The sequence below is a fragment of the Rhinolophus sinicus genome, chromosome 8 (genome assembly GCF_057876585.1).
Source record: "Rhinolophus sinicus isolate RSI-liver-muscle chromosome 8, RSI-T2T, whole genome shotgun sequence".
NCBI lineage: Eukaryota > Metazoa > Chordata > Mammalia > Chiroptera > Rhinolophidae > Rhinolophus > Rhinolophus sinicus.
This window is the reverse complement of record NC_142508.1, coordinates 8,177,422-8,194,470: the sequence shown is the minus strand read 5'-3', so window position 1 is coordinate 8,194,470 and position 17,049 is coordinate 8,177,422. Positions and strand designations below refer to the sequence as shown.

Below are 17,049 nucleotides of genomic sequence, written 5' to 3'. Positions count from 1 at the left end.
CAAACGGACAACATATGCCAGGGAGCAAGATCTCAAATGCTTGGAGAATAACAGCTTTGCAGCTTCTTTCATGCATTTGAAATTAAGGAGGGAATGTAAGGAAGATGACATGGAGCGGGGAGAAGGCAAGGTGGGGACTGGGTTGCAGGATAGTTAACAAGATTGTGTGCCCTCTTGAGAGTGGTTATGGCTTATTTGAAAAGTGTGGAAACCTAGAGGCACAGAAACGAGGGACAGGGCTTGCTTAAGGGAAAAATAAACCTTTTGCTAAAAAGTTATATGTGGGATGTGACTCCCCACCATGACCTGCCCGGTTAGGAATTTATGATCAGATCCCCCTGTGAGGTTACTTTTCATAGAACGCTTTTTTTCATTCGTCCACACCGGTAAATAGCAAGTAGAGGTTAACAGTTCAGAAGTGGAATAATTCTGGGGGGTGATAAACTCTAGCGTTTGCCAATGAATGGGATGGTGGGAAGGAAGTGGTGATGTGAGTCACTGATGTTGAAGGATGTCATGCAACTGGGAGGCATATATATGTTAGAAGAATGAGTGTAGATGCAGAAACACACATCCAAGTAGCCCAAATACCCATCTGTTAATATGAAATCTAGCACAAGAATTTAAGTACTTTGATTCTCAGTTCAGTACACCCGCCCGTACATCGAGGCATGGAAATTGGACGAAGACTTGGATTCAGCTTTTGCTACTTTCCCCTCCCTGAGTGTACCCTCCTCTCCACTACCCAGTGTGGGTGCGAAGATCAAAGTGGCATCCAAAAGGGCTTTCTGAACCATCTCACCCTCTTATCTCTTTTCTCCTGTACTCCTTTCTTCTTCCCCCTCTCTCCCTCCAATTCTTTATTTTTTTTTTCCTTTGACAATCCTCAATCCCTCTGCATAGAAAAAAGACAAGAGGCCTAGAATGATTAGATGCACAGACTAGAGTTAATTGGAGACACTGATGAGTGGAAACCAATTCTCTGGGTTGTGGAAAGAGGAATGCTAATCATCAAGTCATCTTGCAAAGGAGTTCCCATTTTAATCGAGATGCCTGCGTATTCTTTGGGATGGATGGGGCTTCGTGATTTGCGTTAATGCTGTTGCCTGCATCATTCTAGATGGCGAGGAATCTCAGTGTATTGGAAGTCCTTCTGATCATCTTCTTGCTAATTGTCTTGGCCGTAGACGTCTTCTTGATGTTTCTGGTGTTCGAGAATCCTTCAGGTAAGAGTGATGTTTGTGGCTGCTGGGTCGGAAAGACTGGTAAAGAAAGTCCCCCTTTGGATGCCAAAGAGATCGTTTTATTCCTTCACTCTTCACCAGTTTTTTTTAATGAGCAAGGGTTTGGAACAGACATTTCTTCATAGAAGATTTACAAATGGCCAGTAAGCCATGAAAAGATACTCGATATCATCCATTTTTGGGGGAAATGCAAGTCGAAATGAAATACTTTTCACACCCACAAATATGTTTATAATAAAAACGACAGACAATAACAAGTGTTGTTGAGGATGTGGAGCAATTGGAACCCTATGCATTGCTAGTGGGAATGTAAAATGGTGTCGCCACGTTGGAAAAGAATTTGACCGTTCCTCAAAAAGTTAAAGATGGAGTTAACCATATTAGCAATTCCACTTCCAGGTATATAACCAAGAGGGTGTGTAACAGAATGTTCACACAAAAATTTATATGTGAATATTCATAGCAGAATTCTGTTTAATGGTTAAAAAGTGGAAACATCCCAAATGCATGTCAATTGATGAATAGATTTTTTAAAAGTATGATATCCATACAATGGAATAGTATTCAGCCATGAAAAAGAAATGTACTGTCACATACTGTAACATGGATGACCTTGAAAACATTATGCCGAGAGAAGGAAGCCAGACTCCAAAGGTCACATATTTTATGATTTCATCCATATGAAATGTTTGGAATAGGCAAATCTATAGGGACGGAACATAGATTAGTGTTTACCAGGGACGGGGAGAAGAGGAAAGGGAAGTGACCACTAATGGGGATGTGATTTCTTTTTGGGGTGATGAAAATGTCTGGAGATAGATAGTGGTGGTTGGTTGCACAATTTTGTAAAATACTAAAAAAACAAAACAAAAAAAAACACATTAAATTATACATTTTCAAAGGGTGAATTTTATGGTACGTGAATTATATCTCAATAAAAACCAACAAAACTCAAAGCAAAAGTGCTTAATCCTCGGAGAAGTGTTAAACGTTGAATACAAATGCAGATAGCAGCTACTAGTGATCACGGACGGGAGAAATGGCTGCAAGTCTGTCCCTTTGCCGGCCCCCTTCCCCGAACTGGGATTACACTACAGATTTTTGACTTTGTTCTTTGATTCCTATGCAGATGATCCATTTATTCCCCAGTGCTCAGAGATCCCCGAATCAGAAAGGATAGACTGCGTGGCTGGCCAGGTGGTGACAGAGGTGAGAAGATGGTCTCCCTGCCATCGGCCTGCGGGGTTTTTATTTAGAATAAGTGAGCGTGTGACGTGGAGAGACGATAGTGGTAGAGAGGATTATGGGCCTCTGATTTGTGTGGAATTCTTTCTTTCTTGCCTTATTGAATTAAACAACAACACTGAGGAAGGGAGGGAAGGAAGGAAAGGGAAAAGGAAGGGGAGGAGGAACTAACGAGAGCGTTGGCCCCTGGGGCCGAAAGTCCACAATGGAGGGGGAGTTCCCAGTGTGGTTAAACATGTCGCGTGTGTCGTTCCAAGGGCAGCCAAGGCAAGGTTAGACGTTTGTGGGCCAGACTATGCATTGCTTGAGAAGAGAAGCCATCCAGCACACAGGGATGGCTGAGGCTCCTAGTGAACTCAACGGACTTGTTATAACAAGAGCTTTCTGGAATCATGTTCTTGGTAAGAGATGGCAATGAACATGAGCTATAGAACCTAGATTTGCTTCCTAAGCAGCTTCCACAAGAATATCGACTCTCTGAATGCTGCTTAGTATTGATTATCAACCTTATTAGAAAAGTTGTTATATATTCAGATTCTACTCCTTTACCCCATATTTTATATTCTGTACCCCATAAGATCCTATTGGGATATTAGTAAGTATTGCATTAAATTTTAGGTTAAATTTAGACAATATTGACATCTCAATAATTTTCAATCTTCCCATTTTAAAAGCATAAGAAGCCTCTCCATTTTAATTCTCTCTGTCTGTCTGTCTCTTTCTCTACTGAGTTTTGTTTTTCTTAATATACATTTTATTACATATATTTTATTACATATGCATTATGGAGTTTTTTTCCCCTAGATATTTTACATGTGTAGTTTCTATTGTAAATACAATCCATTAGCTTTTTTAACTGGTGCTAGTCTATGTTACTGTGATAACACTGAAAATGGAAAAAGAAGGAAATACATAATGACTTAAAACTGAAATAGGGATATCAGAGCAGAGTACATGCAAAAATAATTGTGTTTGCATTAGGAATAGAGACAGTGAAAACGTAACAGCTGTATGTGATGTCAGAGGGGTAGTAGACTGGGGGAGAGGGGTTATCGCTTTGTGAGGGGTATAACTGACAAAGGTCTAACTATTACACTGTTTTGTACACCTGAAACTAACAAATAAATAATAATTGTGTTTCCCTGAATGTACTGGATTTCTTGTCTTATTGATTTTATAGAGGTCTGTGGCTTTGGAACAATTTATGGCAATGAAACTAACCTTTGGACTTGACAGACCTCAGTTTCAGAAGCAGCAGAGCTACTTCATTTCTCCCTCAGACTTAGGCAAATCAGCCGTCCAGAGCTTATACAGAACCCCCAAACTCTTTTTCCTCTGATCCCCTCCAGCCTTTTTATTGTCTGAAGAGGATGAGGAAGGAATATCAATTACATGTATGGAGAATTCATACATTGAAGAAGATTTTATAGTCATAATGTGCTTTGTTTATCATAGGCATGAAACATCGATTTAAATTATATTCCTGTTGCAGTTTTTCACAGCAATTACATCAGATGTTAGCATCTAAAATACTTGTCAGTACTATACTTTTTCCAAATGTGTTGTGACATATTCTTTTTTTTATATATATATCACAAAATCTATCCTGGACATATTCCTTTAATAAGAAAGAGTCAGACATTACACTTATGTACAGAATAAAATGGGAAAGCCAGTATTCATAATGCTTCCTCTCTACCTCCAAATCCTTCCCCAGAATCAAGTCAATAGCTTGGTGTGTACCCTTCTCTTGATCTTTCTATGCATTTGCATGTATTTATATATTTTGCACATATATTTATATTTTTTGTTTTGTTTTAACACAAATTTAATTATACTACATATATTATTTTATAACTTACTTTTTGCTTCTGTTGAAGTGGTCATATGATTTTTTTTTTTTTTTTGCCATGGTTGTGAATTACATTAAAAGATTTCTTAATTTTGAACCATTCTAGCTTTCTCTTGATAACCCTTACATGGCTTTTATACATTAATTTTTTAATGCACTAATGAATTCAGATCTAATATTTAATTAAATTTTACACATGATGTGTTTTTAAAGTGAAATTGGTATAGTACATATTTTTGCTTAATTGTTTATTTGGACATTCCTTGTCTTGTTTGTTACCAGAATCATTTACTTCACGTAAATTTAGTTGGGTGAAGAGGTGGGTGCCTGTGTTTATTTCAGCATTTTGATTCTATTTGCCATGTGTTTTATTCATTTTTTATAGCAAAATAATTTTTATATAAATCCATCTGAAAGTGGTAGAACCTTTAAAATAGACATCTCACCAAATAATAATAATTTTTAAGATCCATAGTCAAACCACGCTGAGAAACCATATGTGGCTAGTTTTTACTTTATGGCTATTCTGAATTTTTCCATGTCACCCCCTGTCCTAGTTCTACCTTAGGTTTCTCTGTTTCACTTACTTTTTAGAAATGCCTTTCTTCATGCCCTGTTGTTAGAGATTTCCATGACTGGTCCTCAGGAGGAAGCCCCGTGGTCCTGGTCCAGCTTCCAGCCCACTCTTGGTGTGGATATTGTGTGCCTCCAGCCTCATTTCTCTCACTCAGTGTTCTTGGCATAATGAACTTGTGGTTCTTCTGTGACTGTTGTGCACGGCTGCTTTCTCTGCTTGGAATACTGTTCTACTGTTCATCTGTCTAACCCTTCCTTGCACGTCAGGACTGAACTTACTTTTCACCTACCTGGAAGCCCTCCCCACCCTACGCACAGCCTTCTGGGCTGAATACGATGGCTGGTGTGTGTTCCTTTAGTTTCCAGCAGAATCTATTGGTGCGTTCATCATACTGTTATTATCTACATTTATTCTTAGACTGTATATTTGCAGAGGCAAGAACTGTGTCTTCTTTATCTGTATTCTTAGTTCCTTGTCTGGTAGCTAATAAATACATATTGCATGGCTGGATAAACGTATGACTCAAAGAAGAATGAATAAGTGACTGCAAGTAATTGTGACCCATCTTAAATTCTTCTTGGAAAAAAATGGTTATAAATAAGTCGACAATATTTACTTTCCTTCCTACCTTTCATATAATGCTAACTCAGTGCCACTGTTACAGGAAGTCTGCAGATGGCAATATAAGTGCTGCTGGAACGCTGTACCAAATATTGATGTCCCTAGGTGCTTCTTCCCCAAGAACTGGGGCTATGAAGTCAGGAATGGCCTTAAAAATACAAGCACAGGTGAGCAATGCTCTAATGCTCCCCAAGGGAAAACTCTTTATGACCAGATAAGTTCACTGCAAAATAAATCTAAATGCTCTCTCTCTCTGCCCCCCCTCCTTTGCCCCCTCCCCCACCCCTAGGGTTTACTGCCCAGTTGGAAAGGGTGCCAACCCCATCTCTGTTTGGAAATGATGTCGTCGATGCCCTCTTCACAGCTGAATATCAGACATCCAGTCGTTTTCATTTTAAGGTTGGTTTCGTAGCTCCCAGGGAGCCCATCTCTGCCCCAGGATCAGCCCTTTCTCCTTATGCGCTACGTAGAGGTATGGGGGCAGCTCTGTTCCCTCTGCAGGGGTCCTGGGATACCACGGGCAGGCCAATTTATATTCGACGGAGGACTCGTGATTGGGTGACTTCTTTTCACAAATCAGGAAACACAGGGTCAAGAATGAGAAGCTCTTCCCACTGGGGGTGATGTGGGAGTGAAAATATTTTGTGGTTCTACAAGGAAGAGGTCTTACAGGAACTGTCCCTTCTGTTTTACTTCCGACAGATCACTGATCGCAATAACATACGCTATGAAGTCCCCCATGAAAATATCAATCTGTTCAATGGGACGGCTGATACCTCCAATTTGAACTATCACATCAATGTCACTGAGAAACCCTTCAGCATCAAAATAATAAGGACAAGCAGCAAAAGAGTCTTGTGAGCTTTTCAACACTCTTTGCCTATCCTTGAATCTACAGCCCCAATGTCATTCATTGGACTTTCTGTGGGTGGGTGAGCAGATAAGTATGACTTGGGAAAATGAACCTCAGAAAAATGTCAACCTTTTACTATAAATCATTAACATCAGTCTGTCATGAATGCAGAGCATAGAATCCTAAAGTAGAATGTACTGGTCTGCTAAATTATATAAATATACTTGTGGTTCACGTATATTATGAAATAGGGAATTTTATTATTTTAGATTAGCATTCATACTGGAACTCAACTTCACTGTTTATCTTTCCGAATTATTATTTTCCTGAGAAATTTACCATTAGCCCCTAAAGACAGCCTAAGCTTAAGTCGTAAACTGTTCTGGAGAAAATACAAGGGTTAATGTCAGTAAAACCTGTATTCAGATCCTGGCAACGGCAAGTCACCAGTCAGCTGTGTGACACGAGGCCAAGTACCTTCCTGTCCATAGAAAGGGAATCCAAACGTCCACTGTTGCTATGTGTGCTGAACTAATGTCTCTAAGGCACCCAGAGTCATGCGCAGCAAGAGGTAGGCGCACAGAAAATGGGAGGTTGCCTCTACTCTCTTCCCACAATCATCCCACTCGAGTTTCTGGCATCACATCTCCAGTGCTGTGCTCCTCTAGAATTAAAGACTCAGCCACACGTTAGAAAGGCCTTTGAAGGTAGAATGAAAGTGGGTGATAAACCCCAGAAACAATGGTTCTCACGGAGTATACCAGGAAAGGAGCAGTTTCCTGGCCGACAGAGCTGCTTGGTGACTGTCGCTCTTACCCCGCGGCCCAGGTTGGACACGAGCATCGGGCCCCTCCAGTTCGCCCAGCAGTACCTGCAGCTGTCTTTCCACCTGCCCAGTGCCAACGTGTATGGGCTGGGAGAACACGTGCACCAGCAGTACCGCCACAGCCTGGCCTGGAAGACGTGGCCCATCTTCACACGCAACGCCGCCCCCACCCAGGTGAGGTCCCCGCCTCCACCGATTGTTCACAGTAAGGAGTGCCTTCTGTCCTTTCCAGGAAGTCACCTGCAGAGTAAAGTCAACTCGAGAGTAGAGTGACCGACAAGTCACATCTATTTATTGTTTTGCCCAATTTAGATCTGTGTGTGTTGGACAATACTTGTTCTGGAGGTGTATAAACTCATAGTTGTAATAGATCAATTTTTTAAAACATGTCACTTTTAAAAAAATATAACGACTGTGTGATAACCTAATGTACATCAGAAAATACTCCTGCAAACTAACTATGTCTGTCTTTAATAATTGAGCAGTACCTAGGGGAGAATTTCAGCAAGAGCCATTCTCAGTAGACCTTTGTAGATTAAAAAAATGCCTCTTTGGGCAGCTTTCATATTGTTCTAGGTTTCTGCTTGGTGAAGTATATTCCAGAAACAGCAGGGTTGGCTGTTTCATGGGAGGTATTATAAATGCAGAATTTCAGGCCATGGCCCAGCCCTGCTGAATCAGAATCTGCATTTTAACCAGTAAATCCCATGCATGTTACAGTGGGAGAAGAGCTGATCTGGAGCAGTGCTACTCACTTTACCTGGAGTGAAGGATTAGCCCCTTCCGCCCTCCATCCCTCCCTTCCTCCCTCCTGTCCCTCCCTTCCTTCCTTCCTTCCTTCCTTCCTTCCTTCCTTCCTTCCTTCCTTCCTTCCTTCCTTCCTTCCATTTCTTCCCTCCCACCTCTCCTTTCATTTTAATATTTTTAACTTAGTCTGTGTTCTATCCAAATACTGATGTCATGACTCTTCCTGGTTATAATTTTAAATCTAGCCTACTTCTGTATGGACTTGCTAGTCTTCTCTATTTTATATGTCATGTGGATTCTTTTTCTCCTGCTCTCCTGGAATTGACCATAATCAGTACTATTGCCCTATACCAAGGGCTAATTTTGCGACATCACATAAAGCTTTCTGTGTATTATAATCTTAATATCTTCTGTTCTTACATCATTTACAGTTGTACACATTATGTCTTTTTATATCAGTGCTCTCCTCACAGCCCTGTGACAGGTTCAATATCATTTTTTCATTCTTAATAGCTTTTTTATTTAATTTTAAACTTTATTACTACCTATTATATGTTAACTATAGAAAAATTGGAAAATACACTTAGGTATAAAGAAGAAATTCAGAATTGCTCATAATATCATTTTCTGCTAACATTTTGTTATGTTGCAAATATTTTCCAATTTTTTTTAAAAAAAACTTGATTGCGGCATAATTTATACACCATAAAATTCACCCGTTTTAAATGTACAATGCAGTGATTTTTCAGTACATTTGCTGAGCTGTGTAACCTACATCATAATCCAGTTTTAAAACATTAAGGACATTTCACATAGTGGAATCATGCAATACATGGTCTTTTGTGTCGGTTTCTTTCACTTCGTATAGCATATATAAGATTTATTCATGTTGTACCATGTATTAGTATTTCTTATTGTTACTTAGAGTATTCCATTGTATGGCTGTATCATATTTTGTTTATCCATTTGCCAGTTGATGTTACCTTTCCAATCCCTTTTTGGTACAATACTAACCTACATCAAGTGTTAACCAAGTCCATGGTGTGTGTGGCTTTTTATTTTACTTTGGGGTGAGGAAAAATATTGTAAACATATACTATTGTTTCTCTTCACTTTTGCTGGCAGAGCATGATTAATCTGTACGGAGCTCACACGTTCTTCCTGTGCCTTGAAGACACCAGTGGCTCGTCTTTTGGGGTTTTCCTGATGAACAGTAATGCGATGGGTAGGAAACGTCTTTTTATCTTGGAAGGGATATGTTTTGGGGATGTTGCTTTAAGAAAAAAATGACTTTCATGGTGAGACCACTGTTGACCAGAGGCATTTTGGACCTACTGTGCGTCTGTAGACACTGGAAACCGAAAGTAGATGAACCTGTCTACAAATCCGGTTCATGCTGAGAGCTATTTTATTGAAAACTGCTTCAGGGTACTCTCTTCATGTAATCTGTCCCATAATATTCCGTAGGTAATAGGATCCATTGATGGACATCTTCCAAAGATACCTGTAGATTTCACCATGTGGACGAGGCTGTTTTTCGTAGCCCAACCCTTCCCTACTCCAGAATCTTCCTCTTCCAACTTCTGTATTAATGCTGCTCTAATAAGGGTTTATTTGTATTTTTAATTGTAGTTACATTCATCTAATAAGGTTTTAAAAACTTCTCCTTTGGGTTAAGTCACTAGCAAATCCCAGACATTTGCATCTTTATATGGCCAGCTTAAAATACAATTTGATCTTTCTCTTAAAAAAATCACCAATGGGTGCTTTACTCATTTCATATTTTGATAAACTTTGGCAATCATCTAAAACAAAAAAGGAACAGGTGTAATTTTTCATCTCTTTCACAATGAGCCTGAGACTGTTTGGGGGAGCTCAGGTATCTACATTCTGGAGTAGAGTATATTTTCAAGCATGCAATTTTAATAATGCTCCCTTCAATCCTTTCAGAGGTCACCCTTCAGCCTGCGCCTGCAATCACTTACCGCACTACCGGGGGCATTCTTGACTTTTATGTGTTCCTGGGAAATACTCCAGAGCAAGTGGTTCAGGAATACCTGGAGGTATGGCTTTGGATTTGGATAGTCATCGTTTATTTCTGTTACCACATGCACTAGTTGTAAATTAACATGAGAAAATAACATTTATGAGAAAACTATGGATTATGAAGGCTGGGATTCTGAGTCTTTCATTCCTTATGTGTTTATTCTGATGCACATTTATTGAGAGGTGCCGTGGAAGGCTTGAGCAATTGTAAAAATAAGTCATGGGCTGCCCTGTGTTCAAGGAACTCGTACTCCAACCATGTATGAACGAGCAAGCACTCCAAAGATATGAGGTGACAAATCAGCAAAGTTTATTGCTTCATCCAACAAATAAAAATTGAGTGGAAAGAAACGATGTAAAAGGAATCGGACTATTTATTTTTGACTCAAACTGTAAGACAGGAAGGAACTTTAGACACCATTTGGCCAAACGTCCTACTTTACAGACGAAAACACTCAGGATCGGAAAGGCAAAGTGATTCATTCAAGGTGACACATAAAAGCACATGAAATATAGTCCCAGGAGCCAGCAGAGTTATAATCAAATAGAAAATGACAGCCTGGAATAATTATAATTGGAAACACTTTTGAATAAATGCCATTAATGAGCAAATAAACTGTATGGGAGGGAAATCAGGGGCACGAAAGAAAGTACCCTGCTGAGGGGACTGTCACACGGGGTGACAGGGTCCCTCAGGGAACAATTGGACAGGACTCTGTCTGGCATCTTCTTTGAATGTTGGCTTGGATAACTTGTAGACTTGGATTTTAAACAGTCTGGCATTTCTTCACCCATCCCACTCTTAATCCTATCAGTCCTTTTTCTTTCTCCTTAGCGCATTTCTACTCTCTGAAATCCTGTTAGACATTTATTTATATCCCTTAAGCTCTGTGAAAGCAGAACGGTGTTTGCCTTACTCCAAGTGTCTACATCAGCCCTTGCCACGTCTTAAACACTCAGAAGATACTTATTGTGTGAATGAATGGAACTTCATTTCCCCCAAGAAGACACTGTTAGTCAAGCATTTTCTGCAAATCCCATTATTTTCTGGTGGTGTAGTTGTCAGGAACGCAGTTAAATACTTAAAAAGAAAGATGTGTGTTGTGGAATTTTGCCAGTCACCCCAGCTGATTACTCTTGGCTCTGGTATTTTAGATCTGGGGACTTTACAGAAAATGAAATGGTGACCAAGTTTTCTGTGTCAGACACGGTGCTGGAACAGTGTTTATTCTGAATACTTATATACTTCTTTCTCTTTCCAGCTCATTGGACGACCATTCCTGCCTTCTTACTGGAATCTTGGATTCCAGCTTAGTCGCAGGGGTTACGGGAACCTCGAGGGATTGGGAGAGGTTGTAAACCGAACTCTTAAAGCTGGGATCCCATATGTAAGTTGCAACTTCTCTTATCATGCACCATTTTCTATTATTTTTTGCATCTAATTCAATTTATTAGGAACAAGTACAGATGGATAGATAGATAGACACACCTACTTGCATAAATTTGTGTGCAAAATTATATCTATGTCATCATGGAAAGAGTGTAGTTTATGGAGTCAGATGGAAATGATTTTGAATTTTAGCTTTACCTCTTCCTAGCTCTATGCAATGTTGGGCTCATTAATTACCACCTCTGTGTCTCAGCTTCCTCTTTTATAAAATGTAAATGTAAGTCTTACTTTGGTGGGCTGGTAGTGAGGAATGCCTTATACTGTACATGTAAAGCATGTATTAGAGTGAGGCAAAAGTAATTGCAGTTTAAAAGGTTAAAAATAATTGCAAAAACCTCAATTACTTTTGCACCAACCTAATAACACATAAGATAAACTCCATCCAAGTTAGCTACTGTTTTATAAGAGGAAGCAACATCTGGGGTGACATGGTTAATAAATGCTGCTGATTATAATGATGAGTGATAGTAAGTGAGTTTCTCCTAGTGACCTTATATAATCCTTCCGGATCCAGCAGGCTAATTTTGAAAGCTCCATGGTTGTAAAGTAGTATTTACGATGTCCAATGTCCATTAGTAAGTAAAAAGACAATTATTAAGTGTGTACTGTTTGGAAAGTCCCCCTCTGGAGATGCATAACATGTGGCTAATGAAGTTATCAAAACTATTTTGGGCTAGATCTTTGGAACTGGATGGAAGCATCTATTTGGTTAATATCTGAAGAAAGATATTATGGGTGGAAATACCGGACGTCAGGATTTTTCAGTCTCAGAGTAGAAATGAGGACAGGCAAGGAGATGACTTTTTCTTGTGAGAAAACATGCCCATTGTGTGTAGTTTGGACGTTCTGAGGAAATAATTATGCATTTCTTTGACTTCTCCCCTATCTACTATCTGCAAACAGCCAATTCCAGGAGAAATCAGATCAAACCTTGCCACGTCTTTATTGTTTTACAAAGTGCTTTCACATGCATGGTTAACGCTCATTTACTGCTATTTTGAAAATGAGGAAATGGAGACACTGCTTGGTTAATTAACCTCTCTAAGGTCACCACAACTAGCTGTTAGGTTGGTACAAAAGTCATTGCGGTTTAAGAGGTTAAAAACAATTTCCAAAACCGCAATGACTTTTGCACCGACCTAATAAATGGCAGGCCCAGGATTCAAAAGTAGTCTTTTTGACTACGTGTGATGTTGGTTTCAATCTACCCTCATGCCTCCAATGGGAAAGGCTTTTTTGAGGAGCTGCCGATTCAGAAACAAAGGAGCTTTTCGTCCACGGATCGGATTTTTCCCACCGTGACTGCCCAGTATGAGAACAGATGGTGCTACCATGGCAACAGGCCACAGGCCACTCCTTCCTCTGGGCCTGTAACCTAGAGCCTCTCATGCATGAGAGGAATACGTACCTAGAAGACCTTCATATGTCTTGAACATATGTGGCAGATTGGAACAGAAGAGCACCCGGAGTTGAAGGGTCTGTCACCAAAGCCTCAAGTGACCCCACACCCGTTCATGCACATGACCTTGGGAAATGTCACTTAACCCCTCCACAGGTCAATCATCTCACTAAGAAGAACACCTGCACCACACAGGCTGGTAGGAAAACACAAAAATAATGTATGCAGGAGAGTTTGGTGAATTAAAACTCCATCTTTTTGCCATTTGTCATGCTTAGTTATTACCTTAGCGGTTCTATAAGGCAAGAAGACTGTTTTCTCCTATTATGATATATTCTAGCTTGATATTTAGGGTCAGGTTAGTACATCATGATAACATTACTAACGGACTCATTCGGACAAACATTTGCAGAGCGCCTGTTCTATGTCAAGCATCCAAGCCGTCAAATTGCAGGGCTGAAGAAGACACAGTCCCTACCCTCAGGTCCTTCCCAAAACCGTATGACATGTATCTGTCAGAGCAAAGAGATAAAACTGCAATCAAAGGGCGTCTGCATCTTTCAAAAAGGGCGTAGTTACTCCTTGGAAATAGCCAGGTCCCGGAAGTTCCAGAATCATTAAGAAATATGACTTCAGTTTTAATGATCAAGAACTAGTTATCTGCCCGGTGATATTTCCTAGGTTCTAACCGGCCTGCACTGTTTTCCAGGATGTTCAGTACTCTGACGTAGACTACATGGATGAAAAGAAGGCTTTCACTATTAACACAAAGGATTATAAAGGTCTCCCAAGTTTTGCCAAGAGCTTACAGGAACGTGGACTAAAATATGTCATTATTATGGTACGGTCAAACACTTACTCTGTTGCCTAGTATTCCCTTTAAACATGTAAAAGAAATTTATAAAAGCAATATTTATCTTATTTCTTTATTAGCATCCTGGCATTTCAAGTGATTCTGGGAATAAAACCTATGAGAATGGAAGTAAAAAGAGAGTATGGATCTTCGGGGAAAATGGTTTTTACATGGAGCAGGTAATTTCTCAAAAAAAAAATCAGAGTAAACGACAGTCATTTGGGGAAATTTGTACTTTTGGTATGAAGATGGGTGGAAGATAAGTTATGGTATCATTACTGTTTTCATGGCTTTAGAGATTTCTGTTATTATGTTTAAACCAGTAGATGTAATAGTAGAGTGATTAAAATTTAGAAGGATTTATGTATTTATTAATTGAAATATATTTGACATATAACATTGTGTAAATTTGAGGTATGCACTATGTCAATTTGATACATTTAAATATTGTAATATGGTTGCCATTATAGTGATGGCACCTCTAACACATCACATAACTTTCATTTCTTTTTTGCAGTGGGAATAATTAAGATCTAGTCTCTAAAAAGCTAGCTCCTAGCCCTCTAATAATGCTGATATCTGAGAAGCAATATATTATTAGAAGAGAGTTCATTTATTCTTAAAGTCCTCCCACCTCACAATGTCCATCTCTTTCCCAAGACAATAAATTCAACTGTGAAAATATAGCAAGATGCTCATAGGCTAATGGGAATCCTATCTTAGCTAGTATATTTTTTTTAAAGATTTTTTTTTTTTTATTGGGGAAGGGGAACAGGGGATTTTTTTTTGTTGTTATTGGGGAACAGTGTGTACTTCCAGGGCTTTTTTCCAAGTCAAGTTGTTGTCCTTTCAATCTTAGTGTGGAGGGTGCCGTTCAGCTTCAAGTTGTTGTCCTTTCAGTCTTAGTTGCAGAGGGTGCAGCTCAGCTCCAGGTCCAGTTGCCGTTACTAGTTGCAGGGGTCGCAGCCCACCATCCCTTGCGGGAGTCAAACCGGCAACCTTGTGGTTGAGAGGACGCGCTCCAACCAACTGAGCCATCCGGGAGCTCAGCGGCAGTTCAACTCAAGATGCCGTGTTCAATCTTAGTTGCAGGGGGCGCTGCCCACCATCCCTTGCGGGAGTCGAACCAGCAACCTTGTGTTGAGAGCCCACTGGCCCATGTGGGAATTGAACTGGCAGCTTTTGGAGTTAGGAGCATGGAGCTCTAACCACCTGAGCCACCGGGCCGGCCACTCAGCTAGTATATTTTTAATTTACAAGATGAATAGAGAGAGCCCAGCCCTTATTCTAAGGTAGCCATTTCCGGCATTGGAGTAGGTGCTTGGGAACGTGTTTTCAGGGCAGCTGGGCCTTTGAGAGTATTTTACATCAAATCATGTAGGCAACCTTGTCTTCCTAGGATGTGTAGGGTCAGCCCTAGATGACTGGGTTAGCGGGAGAGTTACTAAAACTGGTATTTCGTCCAAAAGTTCATGTGGCTGCAATTCTTGTTGCTCCTGGGCAGTTTACTGTGCAAAACTTGTCTCTTTAGGGTTATTGGTACCTCCTTCCATAACTGCTCACTTAATTCCTATCATTGATTTTGTCTACAATACTTGATTCTATTTGCTTTCTTTTTCATTGATTCTAACCCTTCCTGAAACCGCAAGGACAGTTCCTTCCTTTTCCAAACTAATTCTTTGTGTTTACTGTTCTGTTCGAAATGAATTTCTAAAATATCAGGCAGACCGGTATTTATATGCACCTAAAAACTCAGAGGCGACGGTCACATAAAAATTGTTGATCTAAAAAGTAGATTATCCAGACCTGGGAGTCATTGTCAGTAGCCCTGGAGTGGTGTATAATTAGGAATTGATATATAAGCACAGAAATTTAATTAGATAATTATTAATGGCTTCATTGACCAGTGGCTAACGTGAATCATTTGATCTCACATGTTGGCAGAGGTAGTAGTAGATGTGATGTGGGCTAATTAGAAAGGAATTTGGTTAGAATGAAGTTTCCTAGGCCTGCTCCAGGTAGAATGGTGGTGTAGGTGATTCCTTTGCCACATCACCTGTTTCTGAGCTTGATTATTACCTCTGATTATTATTTGGTGCCCCATCACCTAAAACAAAGAACCAGGAGATGATAGACGGGTAACTAGATAAGATCAGATAACATACGGTAAGATATTCATTATATGCCCTGAGTGTAAAGTTGTCCCTAAATGACAACCTATAACCTTTTTTGGGAAAATAAGCAAGAATGTATGCACAAAAGCTTGTATCCTGTCAATTCAGAATTTTCGGTAATTTGGCTATGGTTATATCTTTGTGCTATTTGTGGAAAATGTTAAAAGCTCATCTTCGGTAGGAATACATAGGAAGAGAAGGTAGAATAAGAAATATTTGATTTGAGTAAGTAGCACAAAATTCATTTAGCCATTTAAAAAAGATTTGTTCATATGCCAAAAAACAACACATTATTTATAAACAGCATTATTCAAAGCGGGTTTTAGATGACCTTTAATTAACAACACATTAAACAAATTCAATCATCCCCTTCTAAACCTTATCTAGTTAGACTTTCCAGTATTTTAAATAGTTCTTCTCCCAATTGGCCTGACATACTGAAATTGTACTTTTCTTTTAATCATAGAGAAAAAAGACGGCCTCTTAACTATAGAATCGGTCGTTTTTCATTTCTCGTTTCTCCCATTGGTTCTTTGCATCTATGTTACCGTTTAGTTTCGGAGGGGAGAGTCACAGATTTGGATTCTACAATGACAAGATCCATGGGACTTCTAGTAGAAGAAATCGTAGCCAGCAATAAATGCGTGAGGAAACCATTGAACAAAGTAACAACCACAGCTGCCTTCTTTTTCTTTGCTCTTCAGGAGCCTCCCAACAGCCCCATTGTTGTCTTTCCTGATTACACGAATCCAGTCTGTACTGAGTGGTGGACAGAAGAGTTCAAAATGTTTCATAAAACTCTGGAGTTTGATGGAGTGTGGATTGTAAGTTGTTATTCCAGGATCAAAGATCTTTTGGAGATGGATAGTTCAAGTTTTGAAATGAACTCTGATCCCAAGCTGTAATAAAATAGTTTCACATAGCGGTATTTAAAATCCTTTTACATAATGCCACACTTGTATGCAATAAATTAGACCCCTCAAAACCCTGGATTTTAATTCTCAGTCTACCACCAACTGGTTATTTCTTTTTGAGAAAGTCTTTTGCTTTTTCTTAGTCTCAGCTTTTTCTTCCATTAACTGTCTTTGAGCTTAAAAAAAAACTGTTTTATCAGAAACTACAGTTGCTATTATTTGTAACAATGATTCCTTCAATTTAAACT

General features: G+C 39.5%; 1 protein-coding gene across 1 annotated transcript in view; it reads left to right on the top strand.

Annotated features, from left to right (window-relative positions):
• Positions 1–1,120: 1,120 nt before the first annotated feature.
• The window catches only part of MGAM2 (maltase-glucoamylase 2 (putative)), a 68,749-nt gene continuing 52,820 nt past the window's right edge, over positions 1,121–17,049 (top strand). Inside the window, exons 1-13 of the mRNA XM_088800404.1 lie at positions 1,121–1,226; positions 2,374–2,453; positions 5,583–5,706; positions 5,829–5,938; positions 6,242–6,396; positions 7,221–7,392; positions 9,091–9,190; positions 9,916–10,028; positions 11,274–11,399; positions 13,570–13,701; positions 13,794–13,892; positions 15,245–15,252; positions 16,606–16,711. Coding sequence (XP_088656530.1) covers positions 1,121–1,226; positions 2,374–2,453; positions 5,583–5,706; positions 5,829–5,938; positions 6,242–6,396; positions 7,221–7,392; positions 9,091–9,190; positions 9,916–10,028; positions 11,274–11,399; positions 13,570–13,701; positions 13,794–13,892; positions 15,245–15,252; positions 16,606–16,711 — 1,431 coding nt within the window. The remainder of the gene's footprint in view (positions 1,227–2,373; positions 2,454–5,582; positions 5,707–5,828; positions 5,939–6,241; positions 6,397–7,220; positions 7,393–9,090; positions 9,191–9,915; positions 10,029–11,273; positions 11,400–13,569; positions 13,702–13,793; positions 13,893–15,244; positions 15,253–16,605; positions 16,712–17,049) is intronic.